Source organism: Manis pentadactyla, chromosome 2, assembly GCF_030020395.1.
Source record: "Manis pentadactyla isolate mManPen7 chromosome 2, mManPen7.hap1, whole genome shotgun sequence".
NCBI lineage: Eukaryota > Metazoa > Chordata > Mammalia > Pholidota > Manidae > Manis > Manis pentadactyla.
The window spans coordinates 224,697,785-224,716,072 of NC_080020.1; the positions used below are offsets into that span (position 1 = coordinate 224,697,785).

The window sequence follows — 18,288 nt, forward strand, 5'->3', positions numbered from 1 at the left end:
TTCTTAAATGGTGAAAACTGAGGGTTAAAGGCATTCTCCTCCACCCCAGCTTTGTTTTGTAAATGATTTTCCTTTACTTAGAGAAATACTGATGAAGTTCTGAAGCACATTAATCCTTCATTTTGTGAGTATCCTAGGATGTCATACATGTAGTATAAGGGCGATTCAGACGAAATCCACTAGAATGCTATTTGTTCACTGTAATTGTGGCCACCCTTTTTTCTTGGTCTGCAATGGTGAATTGCATCTCTTGTAGTACTTACTGGCATACACTCAACTTTTGGACTGGTTAGACACTTTTTTGTAATTAGTTGCCAGTCAATATTATAATTCATTACTTTTTTGCTCAGTGTTATCTGTTAATTAGATTTTATAGTGATTCCATTGAAAGGATTTAAAAATTATTTCAAAATCACGAAGCTAGGAAATGAGTAAGTATGAGTATCTCAGTAACTTGGCATAGGCCTTGAGAGAAGTAATGGGACAGGAAGGGAAGGGAATTTGGGAATGGCAAGAGAGGTGGGCAGTGGCAAAGCCTGCGTTAAGGCCAGGAGTTTGTCTCTAGCAGTCCTAGTGAGAATCTTTTGAACAAAAATACCCTGAGTGTTTAGAAGGACAGCTCATCAGGAATTGTTATAGCCTCATGTTTCAGTGGTGCCTCCGTGGCTTCCATCTCACCTCCTGTGGTTCTGAGCCAGTGTCCCCCAAACAAATGAGTGTTTTGATATGATCGGTATAAATTATTTCCCTTGACTGTCTGAGAGAACTGAAAAAGAAATAGGTTTTGGCCTCACAAAACTGAAAACCATGGACCCGGTTGCTATACCAAGGCCGTTTTGTGGGTAGTATAATCCTCTGCTGGATGAACGGCGGTGCAGGATCCCCTCCGACCCTGACCCTGCCTGGGCCACCACCGTGCTGCTGCCCGCACGCTGCCTCTTTCCAGAGTTCGTCCCAGCGTGGGCAGGTGGCTGCCAGCCCCTCCCTTTTCTTGCTGCTGCTGAGCACCTGGAAAGACTCTGTGCTCTGAGATCCCTGCCAATTTTAGCCTGAAAACAAATTTGTGTCCACAGTGGAATACACTGAGGGCATTTAATTTTACTCATTCCTTTCTTTAAAATTCTAAAGTTAGGGTCAGAATGCAAACTCCTTTGTTTACCTGCCATCTTCTCTTGTCTGATGGCCATGCTGCTCCCCACTTGCTTCCTGAGCCCTCCTCTCCCTGCTGCCTGCTTCGGCTAACCTTTAAACTCTTCTGCTTTTCTTCTGGAAACTTCTTTCGGTCATAAATAAACTCCTATGAGGCTTCCACATTTTCACAGAACACCCTAGTTTCTTTTGATAAACTTATATAGCTGAGATTTGATTTCATGTCTCTCTGATTCTGATATCCATACTCTTTTTCCATAGCTATTTATTTTTAAGTACGTTTTTAAAAAGGTAGAGAAAAAACCCTATTTATTATATATTTTATTAGGCTTTTTTTGGATGATTTTTCAAAGAACAGAGACAAATCCTTTTTCTAGTGAAAGTAACATATATTTCTTCAGTCTCTTACATATGTTAACTCTGAAGCTAATTGGTGTGTACTAAGTACTAGAATCGATAGTTGAGATTGCCTCTCATTGGTAAACCTTCAACTTTATAGTGGATGTCTACTTTACTGATAGGATATTAACTCTATCCAGCAAAAGGAGTTTGAACAACTATACTCTGCTCAAGTCTTTCACTTGTAACCTGGGGATTAATCCCTTTGGATTGAGCATTTCAGATTTGGGCTTTAATAAATGAATGTCATTAAAGTCTAGTGTACTAGAGTAAATGCTGTAAAGCTTGTATGTAACAGTACTTTTATTAAGAGTGTGCTGTTTTACTATATTCATAATAATCATACAATGGTAAAGTTCAGCTGTTGATTGAATCTCTACTGAGTGCTAGAGTAGAAAATGCAGTAAGTCACAGTCCTGGCCCTTAACAGCGGTCACAGTCTTGCTAGATTGTAGACAAATCAATAAAATAACATCTTAATGTTATAAAAAGACAAGCTCAAAGGAAGGCACATAATCCAGTTGGTGGTGCCGGGGTTGGAGGTGGGGGCAGGATTGTTGGGAATAAGTAACGTTTGTCTGGTAGGGCTTAGCTGTCCAGAGTGATTTTCACCTGCTGTTTGTTTTACTACAAGCTTATTAAGCAACAAATATTTTTATACTCATTTTAATAGATGGGAATCATGCTAAAAGAAGTTAACTTAGATCACTAAATGTTAGAATCAAGATTTCTTTATGACTTAGGTCCTCTGAGTTCTTAGGTTAATAAGACTTTTTTTCAAAGTATATTACAGTTCTTACATTCAGTAATACTAACGGTTATCTGGGCCAATCAGGAACTGGCTGTGATATTAATGGAAAACAAGGGAGAGAGAACTCATGCAGTTTATGTGAGTGACACACCCGGGACTATGCTGTTCATTGTGTAGCGACACTGGAAATGTGAAAATACTAGTAAGTGAGAGGTGTGATAGTGCCTCTTACTAAATGTATTTGTGTCATTCTGTGTACTCATTGCTGGCTGAAAAATACTTAAACAGCTGCTCTCTTCTCATTTGTCCAGCAGTGGTCAGGTGGCCTTGGGTCAGCCAGTGAGGGTGGGCTTTGCCTCTTTTTATGGCTGCTCTGGGAAATGAAAGGACAAGCCAATTAGTTTAAATTAGATTATATGGTAATAAATAGTTTATAATTTAAATAAAATATTGCCTGAAGAGACACTAGTGTTCCTGTTGCCCTATATAAACTTAAACTCTTCTACCAAATTGTGAATTCAGCTCATCTGGGCCTTTCTTCATATAATTCACTACCTTATTAGTTTTCACAATATGCTTTGTGTGATTATTTTCCCTATAAAATCTAATGATTAAAGATAGTTGTATGGAAGTGTCTGTTCTGATTTACTTTTATCCAGTTTTGAGTTGATTAAATACTTTGGCTTTCATTGTCAATATGAAAATCCATCTGGCTAGAAATCTGTGACTATTAAGTTTTGCTCATGTCTGGAATATAGTAAAGTTGCTAAAGTGATTTTCATTTCAAACATTTCCCATATGTTGTGTTTATATATTTACATCTCATTTTTCTCTGAAGAAGTTTATTACTTATTTCTTTGTACTTCTATAGACATAGTAGATACAAAACTTACCTTTCCATTTTAATTTCACTTTCTCTTTGACATAGTAGATACTGGATTAATTTTTTAAATGGATGAATCAATGAAGGATAAGTGGGAAAATGATAGTTCGTATAATTAATTTTGATATAATCCATACCTGCTTTTACAACTTCACTAGACTATGAGCTACTTGAGAATAGGCACTGAACATTTTTTCCTATGGGGTCTAACATAGAGGTTGGCATGCTAAATACTAATAAATATGGAATGAATAAACATTAGAAAGATTGCTTTTATGCTTTTGGAGGCAGGGGCTTGGTTATATTTGGCTTCTAGCTGTAAATAAAAAAAATTAAAATCCTTAAATCTGAAGAAAATATTGCAGTATCCTTTTTGTACAAAATCTGTTCTTCGGGATCTCCTCCTCTAGGTCACTTATACACTATAAAGTGAGGGCCCTTGAAGCTGTTTTCAGATATACAGGAGCATGGCATACAGAGAGGAGTGGGCTGGAGGTTGCCTCTCAGAATATATCAACATAGTACCAGAAGTGACTTCCCTGGTTTGCTTTCATGGGAGTCATGGGAGCTTGGTGATCCTGCCCTCGAAACACCAGCCGACAGAGTGTGGGTCAGATGTCAGAAGGCATGGCGAGGTCTTGGTTCTCCTCACAGATAGTCCTCAGGGTTGAAGGATGGTGAGGAAGCGGTGGGAATGTTAGCTTGGAAAGTGGTGAGGGGAGGGGGGGAAAAGATGGTGGTGTGAGAAGTGAGGCGGAAACCGCCTCCCATAATCACATGAACCACAAAAATACACCAAGTACAACTGATCCTGAAAAAGTGACTTGAAGACTGCAGAATGGAATGCCTACATCTGGGGAAAAGGAGAAGACCTCACAGAAAAGGGTAAAGTAGCAAAGCTGTAATCCAGCAGGACCCAGACCCCTACCCCACTACCCCAGCCCACAGGTGGGGGGAAGAGACACGGAATGGGGAGGGAGTAGAAGCCCAGGACTGCTGAACACCCAGCCCTGGAGACCTGTTCCAGGAGCATTACATGGCGCTCTGGACATTAGAGGAGTTGGAAAGCAAAGATGGGCAGAATACTCAGAGAGACTGCGAGTCTAGCCGCTTGTGGAGAACAGGTACAAACAACCGACCCCCCTGGGACAAAAGAAAGGTGAGCAGTTTGAAGGACTTCCCAGCAGCAAGAGGGGTGCTAAAGGTGTAAAGATTACACAGAGCCTGCTGCTCAGGAGAAAGGGCAGGTGAACAAAACCTTCCCAGCTTGCCAAACCCAGCAGATTGGGAACTCTCAGGAGCTTCAGATACTCCATACCTCTGGCTGGCAACGGAGCCCTGAGGCACCCTACTGCAGTATGTAGCCTGCTGCTCCTTCCTCCTGGCAGGTGCTGATCCTGCTCACCTACTGCCCCTGCCATTGCGCCAGGCCAGCCAGAGAGTGGCCCTGCCCATGGCAGTTCCAGGTGTATAGCACAGAAGCTCATCCCAGCATGCACAACCCACTGCATCTGGAGTGGAGGCAGGTGTTAACAGCCAGGAAAGCAGGAAACCCTCCCAGCGAAGATCTTTCTTCCTGCAGATGCTGGTTTTGTTCACCTGCGACCCCCTCCAGTGCTGCAGGTCCACAGTAGCTCCAGAGGATAAAGTTTCTGGGCACTGGAGGGTGCCGCCTACACAAAGTAATTATTCCATAGGAAACACTAAAAAAATGTAGAGGCAAAGGAATTTGGTCCAAACAAAATTACAAGAAAAAATGCCAGAAAGAGGGCTCAGTGAAAATGAAATCACCAATCTTTTTGTTGAAGATTTCAAAATAAAAAGTCATAAGCATGCTTATGGAGCTACAGAAAAATATTCAAGACCTCAGGGAGGACTTCAAGAAGGAGATAGAAACCTTGAAAATACAGTATCTGAAATGAAATATACCATGGAGGGATTTAAAAGTATGTTAGATGACTTAGAGGAGATTGTAAATGAAATAGAAATTAGAGAACAGGAAAAAGAGCTGAGGTGCAGAGAGAAAAAAGGATTTCTGGGAATGAAAGAATAATGAGAGTTGTGTGACCAATCAAACGGAACAATATTCGCATTATAGGGGTACCAAAAGAAGAAGAGAGACAAAAGGATGGAAAGTCTCCTTGAGGAAATAATTGCTCAAAACTTCCCCAGTGTGGGGAAGGAAATAGTCACTCAGGTCATGGAAGCGCAGAGTTCTCCCAACACCCAGGAACACTAGGAAGACACCACCGAGACATATAATAATTAAAATGGCAAAGATCAAGGACAAGAAGAGAGTTTTGAAAGCACCCAGAGAAAGAAAAAAGATCATGTAGCCATCAGGCTATCAGCCAACTTCTCAGCATAAACCTTACAGGCCAGAAGGGAGTGGTGCCAGGAATGGCCAGCAGTCCCTGAGGTGACGGATGGAAGATTACTCCACACTTCACTGAAAGAGAGAAGGTGAGGTGCCAACACTCAGAGGCAAAGACCTGTTTCCTCAGCTTGCTCTCATGTTTGTTTTGTGCTCACTAACCTTTACATCTTGATTAAATAAAGTGCAGATCACGAGTGCAGAAAGCCACAGGATATAATCAGTCTTCGATCGTTTATACAGTCAAAGGCTTTGTGTGTTGATTATTATCAAGGGCACAAAGCAGAGGTCTTGGTTAACCTTGCTATACTATGCAAAAGCAACATTTGTGTAAAACACCCTTAGTCTCATGGAAAACACAGGAGTGGGTGACTCTCACTGCATTCCAATGACAAAATCTTTATGCAGACCTCGGAATTCCAGTAATCTTGTGGTGCCTTCTGGAAATCTCTATCTATATCTCAGCAAGCCATGCATTGTGAATAGCCCTGTCACTCACATTTCCATTCCCCACAGAGTGGCATGATATATTTAATGTAATGAATCAGAAGGGCTTCCAACCAAGAATACTTTACCTGACAAGATTATCATTTAAGTTTGAAGCAGGGATTAAACAATTTCTAGATAAGCAAAAGTTGAGGAAATTTGCTACCACGAAACCATCTCTGCAGTGTATCTAAAGGGAGGTGCTCCCAAGACTAAATATCTGTCACCAGAGAAAATAAACCAACAGTAAAGGAAGTAGACCAATTAATTGCTAAGCAAATACAAAATTAAAACAACTACTAACAAAATTAGTCAAGGGACCCACAAAGAGTGCAGAATACGACACCTATTGTATAAGGGAGTGGAAGAGGAAGAAGGGGAGGGAAAAAAAAGACCATTAGATTGTGTTTGAAATATAGTAATAAGTGATTTAAGACAGACTGCTAGATAGTAAGGAAGCTGCCCTTGAACCTTTGGTAACCACAAATCTAAAGCCTACAGTACGTAGGTAACCACAAATCTAAAGTAAGTACGTATCTATCGATAATCACACTAAATGTAAGTGGACTGAATGCACCAATCAAAAGACATAGAGTTACAGAATGAATAAAAAAACACAAGACCTGTCTATATGCTGCCTACAAGAGACTCACCTCAAACCCAAAGATATACAGCAACTAAAAGTGAAGGGATGGAAAAAGATATTTCATGCAAATAATAGGGAGAAAAAGGGCAGAGGAGTAGCAGTATTTTTATCAGACAAAATAGACTTCAAAACAAAGAAAGTAACAAGAGACAATGAAGGATGTCACATAATGATAAAGGGGTCAGTCCAACAAGAGGATATAACCCTTATAAATATGCACCCAATATAGGAGCACCTAAATATGTGAAACAAATACAGAATTTAAGGGGGGAAATGGAATGCAATGCATTCACCTTAAAAGACTGTAACACACCCCTCACACCAAAACACAGATCAACCAGAAGGAAAATAAGTAAGGAGACAGAGGCACTGAACAATGCATTGGAACAGATGGACCTAATTGATGTCACCAGAACACTCCATGGAAAAGCAGCAAGATACACATTTTTATCAATTGTTTGTGGAACGTTTTCCAGAATCACAAACTAGGCCACAAAAGGAGCCTCAGTAAATTCAGAAGGATTGAAATTTTATCAAGCAGCTTCTCAGACCACAAAGGTATGAAACTAGATATGTAAATTATGTAAAGAACACAAAAAAGCCCACAAATACATAGAAGTGTAACAACATGCTCCTAAGTAATCAGTGGATCTGTGACCAAATGATAACAGAGATCAAGCAATATATGGAGACAAATGACAACAATAATTTAACACCACAAAATCTGGGGGACGCAGCAAAGGCCTCTTTAAGAGGGAAGTATATTGCAATACATGCTTACCTCAAGAGAGAAGAACAATCCCAAATGAACACTCTAAGCTCACAATTAATGAAACTAGAAAAAGAAGAACAACTGAGGGTCAAAGTCAGTAGGAGGGACAACATAAAGATCAGAGCAGAAATAAATAAAACCAGAACAATAAAACAATAGAATCTATGAAACCAGGAGCTAGTTCTTTGAGAAAACAAAGAAAATAGATACACACCTAGCCAGACTTATCAAGAAAAAAAAGAGTGTGCACACATAGAATCAGAAAAAGGAAAAATCACTATGGACACCATGGAAATACAAATAATTATTAAAAATACTATGAAAAGTTATATACCAACAAATTGGATAACCTAGGAGAAATGGACAACTTTCTAGAAAAATATAACCTTCTAAGACTGACTCAGGAAGAAACAGAAAATCTGAACAGACCAAAAACCAGCAATGAAATTGAACTGGTAATAAAAAAACTGCCTAAGAACAAAACACATAGACCAGATGGCTTCACTGCTGAATTTTATCAAACATTTAAAGAAGAGCTAATACCCACCTTCCTTAAAGTTCTCCAAAAAGTAGAAGAGGAGCGAATACTTTTGAACTGATTCAATGAGACTAGCATCACTCTAATGCCAAAACCAGACTGACAACACAAGAAAAGAAAAGTACAGACCATTATCCCTGGTGAACATAGATGCAAAAATCATCAACAAAATATTAGCAACCTGAATTCAAAAATACATCAAAAAGATCATCCATCATAACCACGTGGGATTTATTCCCAGGTATGCAAGGATGGTACAGCATTAGAAAATCAACATAATATACCACATCAACAGAAAGGACAAAAATCACATGAACATGTCAATAGATGTTGAAAAGCTTTTGACAGATGTCAGCATCCATTCATGATAAAAACACTCAACAAAATGGGTATAGAGGGTAAGTACCTCAACATAATAAAGGCCATATGTTACAAACCCACAGCCAATATTATACTTAACAGCAAAAAGCTGAAAGCTTTTCCTCTAATATTGGGAAGAATACAAGGATGCCCACTCTCACCACTTTAGGTCAATATAGCATTGGATGGAGGTCCTAGCCACAGCAATCAGACAACACAAAGAAATAAAAGGTATCCAGATTGGTAAGGAAGAAGTTAAACTGTCACTGTTTGTACAGACATGATATTGTACATAAAAAAACCTAAAGACTCCACCTAGAAACTACTAGAACTAATAAGTGAACTCAGCAAAGTTGCAGGATACAAAATTAACACACAGAAATCTTTTGCATTCTATATATTGACAATAAACTAACAGAGAAATCAGGAAAACACCTCTGTTTCATCAAAAAGAATAAAATACCTAGGCATAAACCTAACCAAGGAGGTGAAAGACCTATACCCTGAAAATTACAAGACACTCAAGAGAGAAAGAAAACACCAATAAATGGAAACACATTCCATGTTCATGGATAGGAATAATTAATATTGTCAAAATGGCCATGCTGCCTAAAGCAGTCTACAGATTCAGTGCAATCCCTATCAAAATACCGACAGCATTTTTCAATGAACTGGAACAAATAGTTCTGAAATTTCTATGGAACCACAAAAGACCCTGAATAGCCAAAGCAATCCTGACAAGGAAGAACAAATCTAGGGGGATTACGTTCCCTAACTTCAAGCTCTACTACAAAGTCACAGTAATCAAAACAATTTGTTACTGGTAGAAGAACAGACTCATAGATCAATGGAACAGAATAGAGACCCCAGATATAAACCCACACATGCATGGCCAACTGATACATGATAAAGGAGCTATGGATATACAATAGGGAAATAACAGCCTCTTCAACAAGTGGTGTTGGAGAAACTTGACAGCTGTATGTAAGAGAATGAAACTGCATTATTGTTTATAGACAAAGTAAACTCGCAATGGATCAAAGACCTGAATGTAAGTGATGAAACCATAAAACTCAGAAAACACAGGAAAAATCTCTTGAATATGAGCATAGCAACTTTGTTCTGAACACATGTCCTTGGGAAAGGGAAACAAAAGCAAAAATGAACAAATGGGACTACATCAAACCAAAAAGCTTTTGTACGGCAAAGGACACCATCGGCAGAACAAAAAGGCATCCTACAATATGAGAGAATATATTTGTTAATGACTTTTCCAGTAAGGTGTTAACTCCAAATATAAAGAGCTCACATGCCTCAGCACCCAAAATACAAATAACTTGATTAAAAAATGGGTGGAGAATCTGAACAGACACTTCTCCAAAGAAGAAATTCAGATGGCCAACAGACACATGAAAAGATGCTCCACATCACCAATTATCAGGGAAAACCAAATTAAAACCAAAACGAGATGTCACCTCACACCAGTTAGGATGGCCAGCATCCAACAGACGAGGAACAACAAATGCTGGTGAGGATCCAGATAAAGGCGGACCCTCCTACACTGTTGGTGGGATTGTAAGTTAATTCAACCATCGTGGAAAACAATATGGAGGTTCCTCATAAAACTTAAAATAGAAATACCATTTGACCCAGTAATTCCACTCTTAGGAATTTACCCAAAGAAAACAAGATTCCTGATTCAAAAAGACATGTCCACCCCTATGTTTATTGCAGCACCATTTACAATAGCCAAGAAATGGAAGCCACCTAAGTGTCCATTAATAGATGAATGGATAAAGAAGAGGTAGTACATATACACAGTGGAATATTATTCAGCTGTAAAAAGGAAAACCTACTATTTGCAACAACATGGATGCAACTAGCGGATGTTACGTTTAGTGAAATAAGCCAGGTAGAAAAAGATGTACCAAATGATTTCACCCATTTGTGGAGTATGAAAAGAAAGCAAAACTGAAAGAATAAAGCAGCACCAGACTCAGACTCCAAGAAGGGACTAGCAGTTATCCAGGGATGAGGTTAGGCAAGTACCACATTATTTCACTCATTTTGGAGCATAACAAGAAAGCAAAACTGAAGGAACAAAACAGCAGCATAGTCACAGACTCCAAGAAGGTACCATCCATTACCAAAGGGAAGGGGTTGGGGAGGGTGGGTGGGCAGCGAGATGGGGTTTAAGGGGCTTTATAATACACAATCACAACATTGTTAGGTCATGGGGAAGGCAGTACAGCACGGAGAAGGCAAGTAATGATGCTATAGCATCTTACTACACTGATGGACCGTGATTGCAATGGGGTGGGGTTGGGGTGACTTGATAATACGCATGAATGTTGAAACCACAATGTTGTTCATTTGAAACCTTCATAAAATTGTATATCAGTAATACTTTATTGAAAAAATAATGTCCTTATCAAAGGGTTAAACACCTAAGTGCAGCCAATAAACACCAGTTGTTTTGTTATTATAACTTACTTCATACAAGTAGAATACTTATTCTGTTAGCTTTGGAACACCAAATGAAGGCCAATGAACAGAAAGGAAAAAGATTTTGATTCAGTAGGCACTATTAGAGTTTTCAAATCATGAAGAGAGTGAGTGTCGTGAGCTCCACATTACCATATTTCTAAGACATGCTGAACAGACACCTAACAGGAAAGTCATTGAGTATTAAATCTCTTACTAGGTAGACAGTTGGACTTTTTAGTATTTTCTCCAAATGCTGATGTTCCACTCTGTTATTTCACAGCTCAATCAATATTAAAGATCCCCCAAACGAGAGACAGTCACCTAAGGTTTAGTTATTTACTTTTACTGAGCTGTCTTAGAGAAGCACAAAGCTCATGGCCTAATATGTACATCCAATGATTTTGTAATTTGGGTAAGTTCCTTATGTCTACAAATCACTTCATAGAAATGGGTGTTCAGAGCCAGAGACTACAAAGTAGTTATTTCATTAAAACAATGTATTAAGACCCTAAAAAATAATTTCTTTTAAAAAAAAGAAAATAGAAAAGTGAGGGACAGGCTGTCAGGTTGCTTATCTGGCATGCCACCTCTGTTTGGAGCACAGTTAAGATTGAAATTTTGTTTACACTTCTTTCTTCTATATAGTGAATGGATAATTTAATCAAACTCTCCCGTATTGTGAAGTCATACATGTACTCCACATACCTAGAGTGAATCTGCTATGTACTGCATAGGCAAAAATGTAGATGGTTACGTATATGCAGAAAAGATTTAAAAATAACTACTTAAAACACATTTATATACATGTTCATAGGAGCAGTATTCATAATAGCCAGGAGGTGGAAACAACCCAAATGCCCATTAATAGAGGGGTTCATAAAGAAATTGCAGTGCATAGCTATACTAGAACATTATTCAGCCACAGAAGGGAATGAAGTACTGACGTGTGTGACTGTGGATGAGCCTTGAGAACATTATGCCAAATGAAAAAAGCCAGACCCAAAATGTTACATATTGTATGATTCCATTTATATGAAATATTCAGAATAGGCAAATCACTGAGGCAGAAAGCAGATAGTTCTTGGCTGAGGGAGGGGAGAATGTAATTGCTTAATGGATAAGTGTTTTATTTTGGAGGGATAAGAAATGTTTTTTTGAAACGAGGTAGAGGTTGCAGAACATTGTGAAGGTACTAAATGCTACTCTGTTTATTCTTAAATGGTTAGTTTTACATTATGTGATTTTCATCTCAGTGAAAATGACATCATTAACTCCTTACCCCCAAAAAACTTCACTGACAAATAAAAATGTTAGAACTGATATCCTATACTTGATTTAAACTGACCTGAATAATTATTTTTCCTGAATAAGCAGTATTTTCCTTCTGGGGTACTTTTGTTCTCATTGTGTTCTTGGACCGGAATGTTGTCCCGCACCCATTTTCCACATCCAGGCATTATCCATTCCTAAAAGTACAGTACCACAAGGCTTTCTTTGTACCTCTCAAGCCCATATCCAGAATGATCTCTTGATCCTTTGAAGAGCCCTTACACTTTTATCTGTACCTCTTTTTGAGCTGTTACCCAGTTTGAGCTTGGGTTATAGTCATTTATATATCCATTTCTTAGCTCTCAGCCTACTTGAGTTTGGGGTAATGTCTGATTTTTCTTCTCTCACAGTGTAAGTGCATGGTATTCACTCACTAAGCAGAAGAAGCCACACTTTGAGGGGCTGTAGGAACACTGGTACTCTGTCATCTAGTTTTCCTATAACTTTCTAATTAGAGTACAGTGATTTAAAAGATGTATTAATTCATTCACTCTGTCAGCAGTTAGCTACTGACCCATAGGTGGGCACTCTGATGGATTTGGGAATATGAGCATGCTCTGACAGTGTTCTGGAGGCTGAAGAACACAGGTTCCCCTTGTGTTTAAAATTGAATTCGTTAAGACACACCCATTTGTTTAAGCAGTCTACATGGAAGGAACAGTCTATCCAGAGTGTCTGGGGACTGGCTCTAGTAGCTTGTATTGCTTGTTCATGGTGCTCTTTCTTATCATTTACTTAAATGAAGACAGGCACACTTTGAATTCTCAAACTTACACCAGGGAAATGATTTCAAAATTTTGCTGAAGATTTCTTGTTAAGTTTCATTGTGACCTGTATGTCCTTTAATTTATCCAGGGAGGAATCATAATTGTTGTTGGTGGGGCTTAAAGTTTTACAGTATCATTCCATACTCCCTGTGTGCTCTGGACTGTGAGAAAGGAGGCACACGTGTGCTCATACAACAAATGATGGTGCAAATGTGGTACTGTGGGAGCGCGTACAACTGGTGACGCGAAGACACTGGAACCTCCCAAACTGCCTTATAAAGGCTCATATAAAGTTTCAATTTATTGACTTCTTTCAGTAATACACACTTTATTGTAGTCTAAATCTTCGAAACTTATCTTTTTTTATGATTAAGTAGACCAGGACAGTCAATATACTAAAATCTTCCTTAAGTATATAAAATAGCCTTTTATGGTAACATTTTTCCTGATAAAGTTTAAAGAATTTTATCTTCTGTACTCAGGAACTGCTCTGAGTGATTTATCATAGTAGTGGTGAGCAGGAAGTTCTTTCAGGACATGGAAAAAAATATCGATTTTAATAAAGTATTAGCCACTGAGAAATTGTTAATAAAACATATATGTTTATTCCATTATATTTAGATGAAAAAGCACATTTTGGCCAAAGTATAGCATAAGTTTTTTAGGCTTAAGATTTCAGATGAACACCCAAATGATTTTTTTCCCATACTCCTGTAATTCTGAAGATTAAGTAATTAATAGTGAGCCAGGAAGGGATGTGGAAGTGGCCTAATCTCAGTTGTTTTATATTTGAGAGTTATTGATGTGTCATTATGTTCTCAAAGGTGGGCATGGCATTGTGTTCCATGATATTAGAATATAAATGGATTTAGTTTGAAGATTGCATAGTTGTGTTTTTTTACTCAGTCAATTTTTAGCCATAGAAAGCTAGAACTGGAGATAATGGAGGTCATGGAGTCCAGTCTCAGGTTGTAGAAGTCAATGCCAGAGGGGTTGCTCAGTTTGCATGGGAGGGGTAGGACTTGTGCTCAGGCCAGTGTTTATTCACGTCAGCATTGCTCTTCTCCCTGTGTGTAAGTGTGTAAGTGTGGGCCTGTGTAGAGGGCATTGGTAGTGTACCTTGGTTTCATTTTTATTAATTGAGTACTTGCTAACTTACTGTTCTTATGCTCAAGATTTTTTCATTAATTTGAGTCACAGTGCATGGCATGTGCACATTTTAAGTGTATGAACAATTGCTTTTCAAGGTTATGGTGAAGAGTAGGTTTTCAGCGAGATAAAACTAAAGATCAAAGGAATGCATAATTTCAATATTTTTGTTATTTAAAAAAATCCATAGTTCTTGATACATTCTCAAAATTTTCTCATATTGTTGACTCAGGAAGTCATGTGCATATTTTTCATATTTAGCCAGGCTATGATGACTTTAATCCCGATTGGAGACTATCTACTGAGAAGAGGAAAAAAATCAAAGGTGAGTTGTATGAAATATGACAAGAACCTTAAAAAAAGAAAAAAAAGAACCTTAAGAAACTCCTCTAATATAGATAAAGGTGCTCTTTAGCTGATCTGTGGAGGAAGAAAATACCTTTTTCTTTTTACTCTCCAGGTTCTCTGGCTGGGGCCCTATAAAATTCGAATGACAGAAAACAGATAAATGAGAAAAACAAGTTTATTAGCATCTATGTTTCACTTATACAGGGAGTACCCAGAGATGAGTAACTCCAAGGCTTAGGTGGAAATTGGGTTGATACAGTATCTTAGCAAAAGAACAATAAGTTGTTAGAGAAATGACAAGACGAAGGCAAAGAACTGAGTTTCTCAAATTCTTTCATTTAAAATAGTTCTTATGTCAAAGTGGCATCTTCCGGGGTGGCATATCCTGGTCCCCTTCAGAGTTTAAGAAGTAATCAACATTGAAAACCATTATATATCTGGATTAATTTTTAAATGAGTATAATTCTCTTATATTGTTTGAAAAGTGATATATGAATATTTTCTAAAGCCTTTTATAATCTTAATAATATGTACACTTTGTACACACTACCTTATTATGTTGAAATTGTTGACATATATCTGTATAGTCTTACTTCTTTGAAAGAAAAGACCTTAACATATTTCCCTCTGCAACACTGGAACTTTGGATTTAGACTTGCGAATTGTTAGCATTCAGATGTTCATTAAATAAATGACCATTTTGTAAAAGTTTGAGTGTTGACTTACAATTTATTTTTTATTATTAATACACCTGTAAGGCCCAAATACAGTTTAAAAATGATTATTAGACTAAATGTGTTGCATTTAAACCACATTGACAGACGCATTTGTGTTGATTCATTTTTCCCCCTTTAGATAAGGAGTCCTTTTATCCACTGATAGATGTAAATTGGTGGGCAGACAGTGCGGTCATTTTGGCTCGCTGCTCTGGTGCTTTGACTGTTTCATCAGTGAAAACTTTGAAGAATTTACTGGGAAAATCATGTGAATGGTTTGAACCATCACCTCAAGTCACTGCTACCCATGATGGGGGATTTTTAAGTTTGGAGGTAATGCTTTTCCTTTTAGAGCAGCCAGTATGCTTAAAATACACATGTATTTCACCAAAAATCTAAATATCTAGTTTTAAAATTTTAGTTAGATCTCATTATCTAATTTTGTCTTTAAATACAAATCTGTGATTGGAATCAGTGATTAAGTAGTGTTAAAAAAGTCTATTTTTTAGTAAGTTAAAAAACCTTGCATTGCTAAAGAATGAATAAAACTTTTTTTGTTCTCTGTGTATTTTTTTCTTTAATGACATGATAGATTATTTTCCTTTTTCCTAGATTAGTCATTTTAAAATGGAAAAGTATTGTCTAAGATATATAGTACCTAAGAATTGAGTCTTTAGCCTATTATCATGAATTTTGACAACTTAAAAAGTTTGGTTCTTTTAGTAAGAAAACTGCTTATCATGACAAAAAACTTGAAAATAGGGGTTAATAGTTTAAAGTTATATTTTCATCATTAAAAATTCATATTTTAAGTCTTCCAAGAGTAATGAGCTTCAATAACTTTCACTTCAATGCAAATTAACAAGTATTTATTACCTCAAAGTTTGTTACCAAATCTAGAGATATTATTTACAGAAAACCATGGCTTCCAACCTAAGCCAGTTCTGTTAAGTCTGGAATGAAAGTTATCTTTAACAGGCAGGTTTTCAGACTAAGAACTTTGTGAAGCTGATAGACATTCCTGAAAAGGGGAGGGCAAGAGAGCTATTCTTGGAAAAACAAATAAATACTTGCATGTTCATTTCTAAATAGGTTAAAAAAATCATATTTTTCCACAGCAAGTATGAAAATGTCAAAAGTGACAAAATTAACATTAATTTCTTTATTTCCCTGAAATGATTACCAAGCATATCTTTATGAGGTCATATTAATGACCTATTATTAAAACAAGCTTTTGTTTTGGAGATTCGGGGCCAATAATGTAGTGCCTGTTGCTGGAGCTGTTGGTGTGTATGATGTTTGTAGTTGGGCTCCTTTGAATTCCATTCCTGTCTTAATCACATCGCTGTTGTAATGAATCAAACCAGAGTAGAATTAAAATTTTTCTCCCTAACCCTAAAACTTGTCTAGTTCCTCATTGTTAAGTCAATGTCTTGTTTTTCACCTTAGTGTGAGATTAAACTTGCCCCCAAACGATCTCGTTTGGAGACTAGAAGTGGAGAAGACGATGACGGAGAAGAGGATTCTGATTCTGATCAGGACGGATCTGCCAAGGCCCGCTACTTCGGGTTCATAAAACAGGGTCTGTACCTCGCGACGGAGATGGAGCGGTTTGCACCGCCACGGAAACGCCCCCGAACCATTACGAAGAACTACCGCCTTGTGAGTCTGCGCTCCACGACTCCCGAGGAGCTGTATCAGAGAAAGGTGAGAGTGTCTTACTGCTGTCAAAGTTTGCAGGCATCACGATTTTATTTTATTGTGAAATAACTAACTTTTTAATAAATTTAAAGAGGGTTTGTTACATCATTGAAATGCTAAAAATACCAGTATTATAAAGCTTTTGAAAATAATGCTGGTCTTTGTGCCTGAGTAGTCAAAGCAGAAATAGTGGACATGAGGAGTATTCCCACTTAGCTTGGCCGTCCACTTTGTGGCTTAGCCTGGGTTTTTCTCCCTTTCGTGTGACTCTCACCTGTATGTGTCTAAGTACAGCCGTCCCCTCCGACTGCAGGTGATGAGGGAGACGTGTGAACTCACTTCCTAGTCAGGGGTTTGCTTGGGAAAGTAGATTTGATCAACCCTGAGTATTTAGCTATTTGTGCTGTTCGCGCAGTATCATGACTCGGAGTCAGGCTCTCAGTACTGCTCTTCCTGGTTTTGCCATCATTTTACTCTATAAATGTGGGCATTTCACCTCTGTCTCTCAGCTTTCTGTTAAATTTTGAAAGAAATACTTGATCTGTCTGCCCCTAGGGGCTTCTGCCACGGTGCACATGAGGATAGTTAGGGACGCAGAACGTGCTTTGTGGGTGGAAGGCTTAGCACAGTTCATTACATCATCAGAGTGACACTGTGGACAGTTCAGTAATGTAACATTCGTGTTCCCATTTCTTTGTCCAAAGATTGAAAGTGAAGAGTACGAGGAAGCCCTGTCTCTGGCTCAGACCTATGGCCTAGACACCGATCTAGTGTACCAGAGGCAGTGGAGGAAATCTGCCGTCAACATTGCTTCGATTCAGAATTACTTGGTATGCTTACATATTTTGGTAACATGGTAAAATTAAAATGTATGGAATATTTTTTGGTTGTAGGATTTCATGTAGTTATATTGCTGACTTCCCTAGAGTGTGTTTTACTCAACCTGGAGAAATTTTCTTCTTATTTGTATTGACCCTGCAGCTGGACTTTGGTATTGAAGACATATGAACACATATTCGCTGATAAACCCGCCACCTACCTGAGTTTGGCCTAATCCTTTCTCCTTCTCTACCTCAGTTACCTTTTTTCACTTATATCAGTCAGGGTACCATCAGGAACCAGAAACTACATAGTAATTTGAACAGGAAAAGTTTTAATATGGAGAATAGTTTTCTCATAATGGATGATTAACTGTAAAAGTTTAAAGAGAACTCTAAGGAATCCTGTAAGGCTGAAGGAGCATACCCAAGTTGGGAACACACTTGGAAGGGAGGTCTCCCCTGGGCTGGGACTCAGACCTCATTGGACAAGGAGTGGTTGTAGCACATAGGATGGAAAAGTTCTCTGGGTTGTCTGGGGTCAGGGCTGGGCCTTAGTTGCCAAGGTTGGCAGGCAGGAGCAGGTGGGATGTGCACAGGCAAACTGGATGCTGT

At 38.2% G+C, this 18,288-nt stretch overlaps 1 protein-coding gene across 3 annotated transcripts in view; it reads left to right on the forward strand.

Moving 5' to 3' along the window:
- NBAS (NBAS subunit of NRZ tethering complex) overlaps positions 1–18,288 on the forward strand; it is a 345,656-nt gene that overhangs the window by 65,459 nt on the left and 261,909 nt on the right. For all 3 annotated transcript variants that reach the window (XM_057497443.1, XM_057497442.1, XM_036881629.2), the window contains exons 13-16: positions 14,352–14,415; positions 15,294–15,487; positions 16,604–16,861; positions 17,560–17,685. In XM_057497443.1, the coding sequence (XP_057353426.1) occupies positions 14,352–14,415; positions 15,294–15,487; positions 16,604–16,861; positions 17,560–17,685 (642 nt within the window). The remainder of the gene's footprint in view (positions 1–14,351; positions 14,416–15,293; positions 15,488–16,603; positions 16,862–17,559; positions 17,686–18,288) is intronic.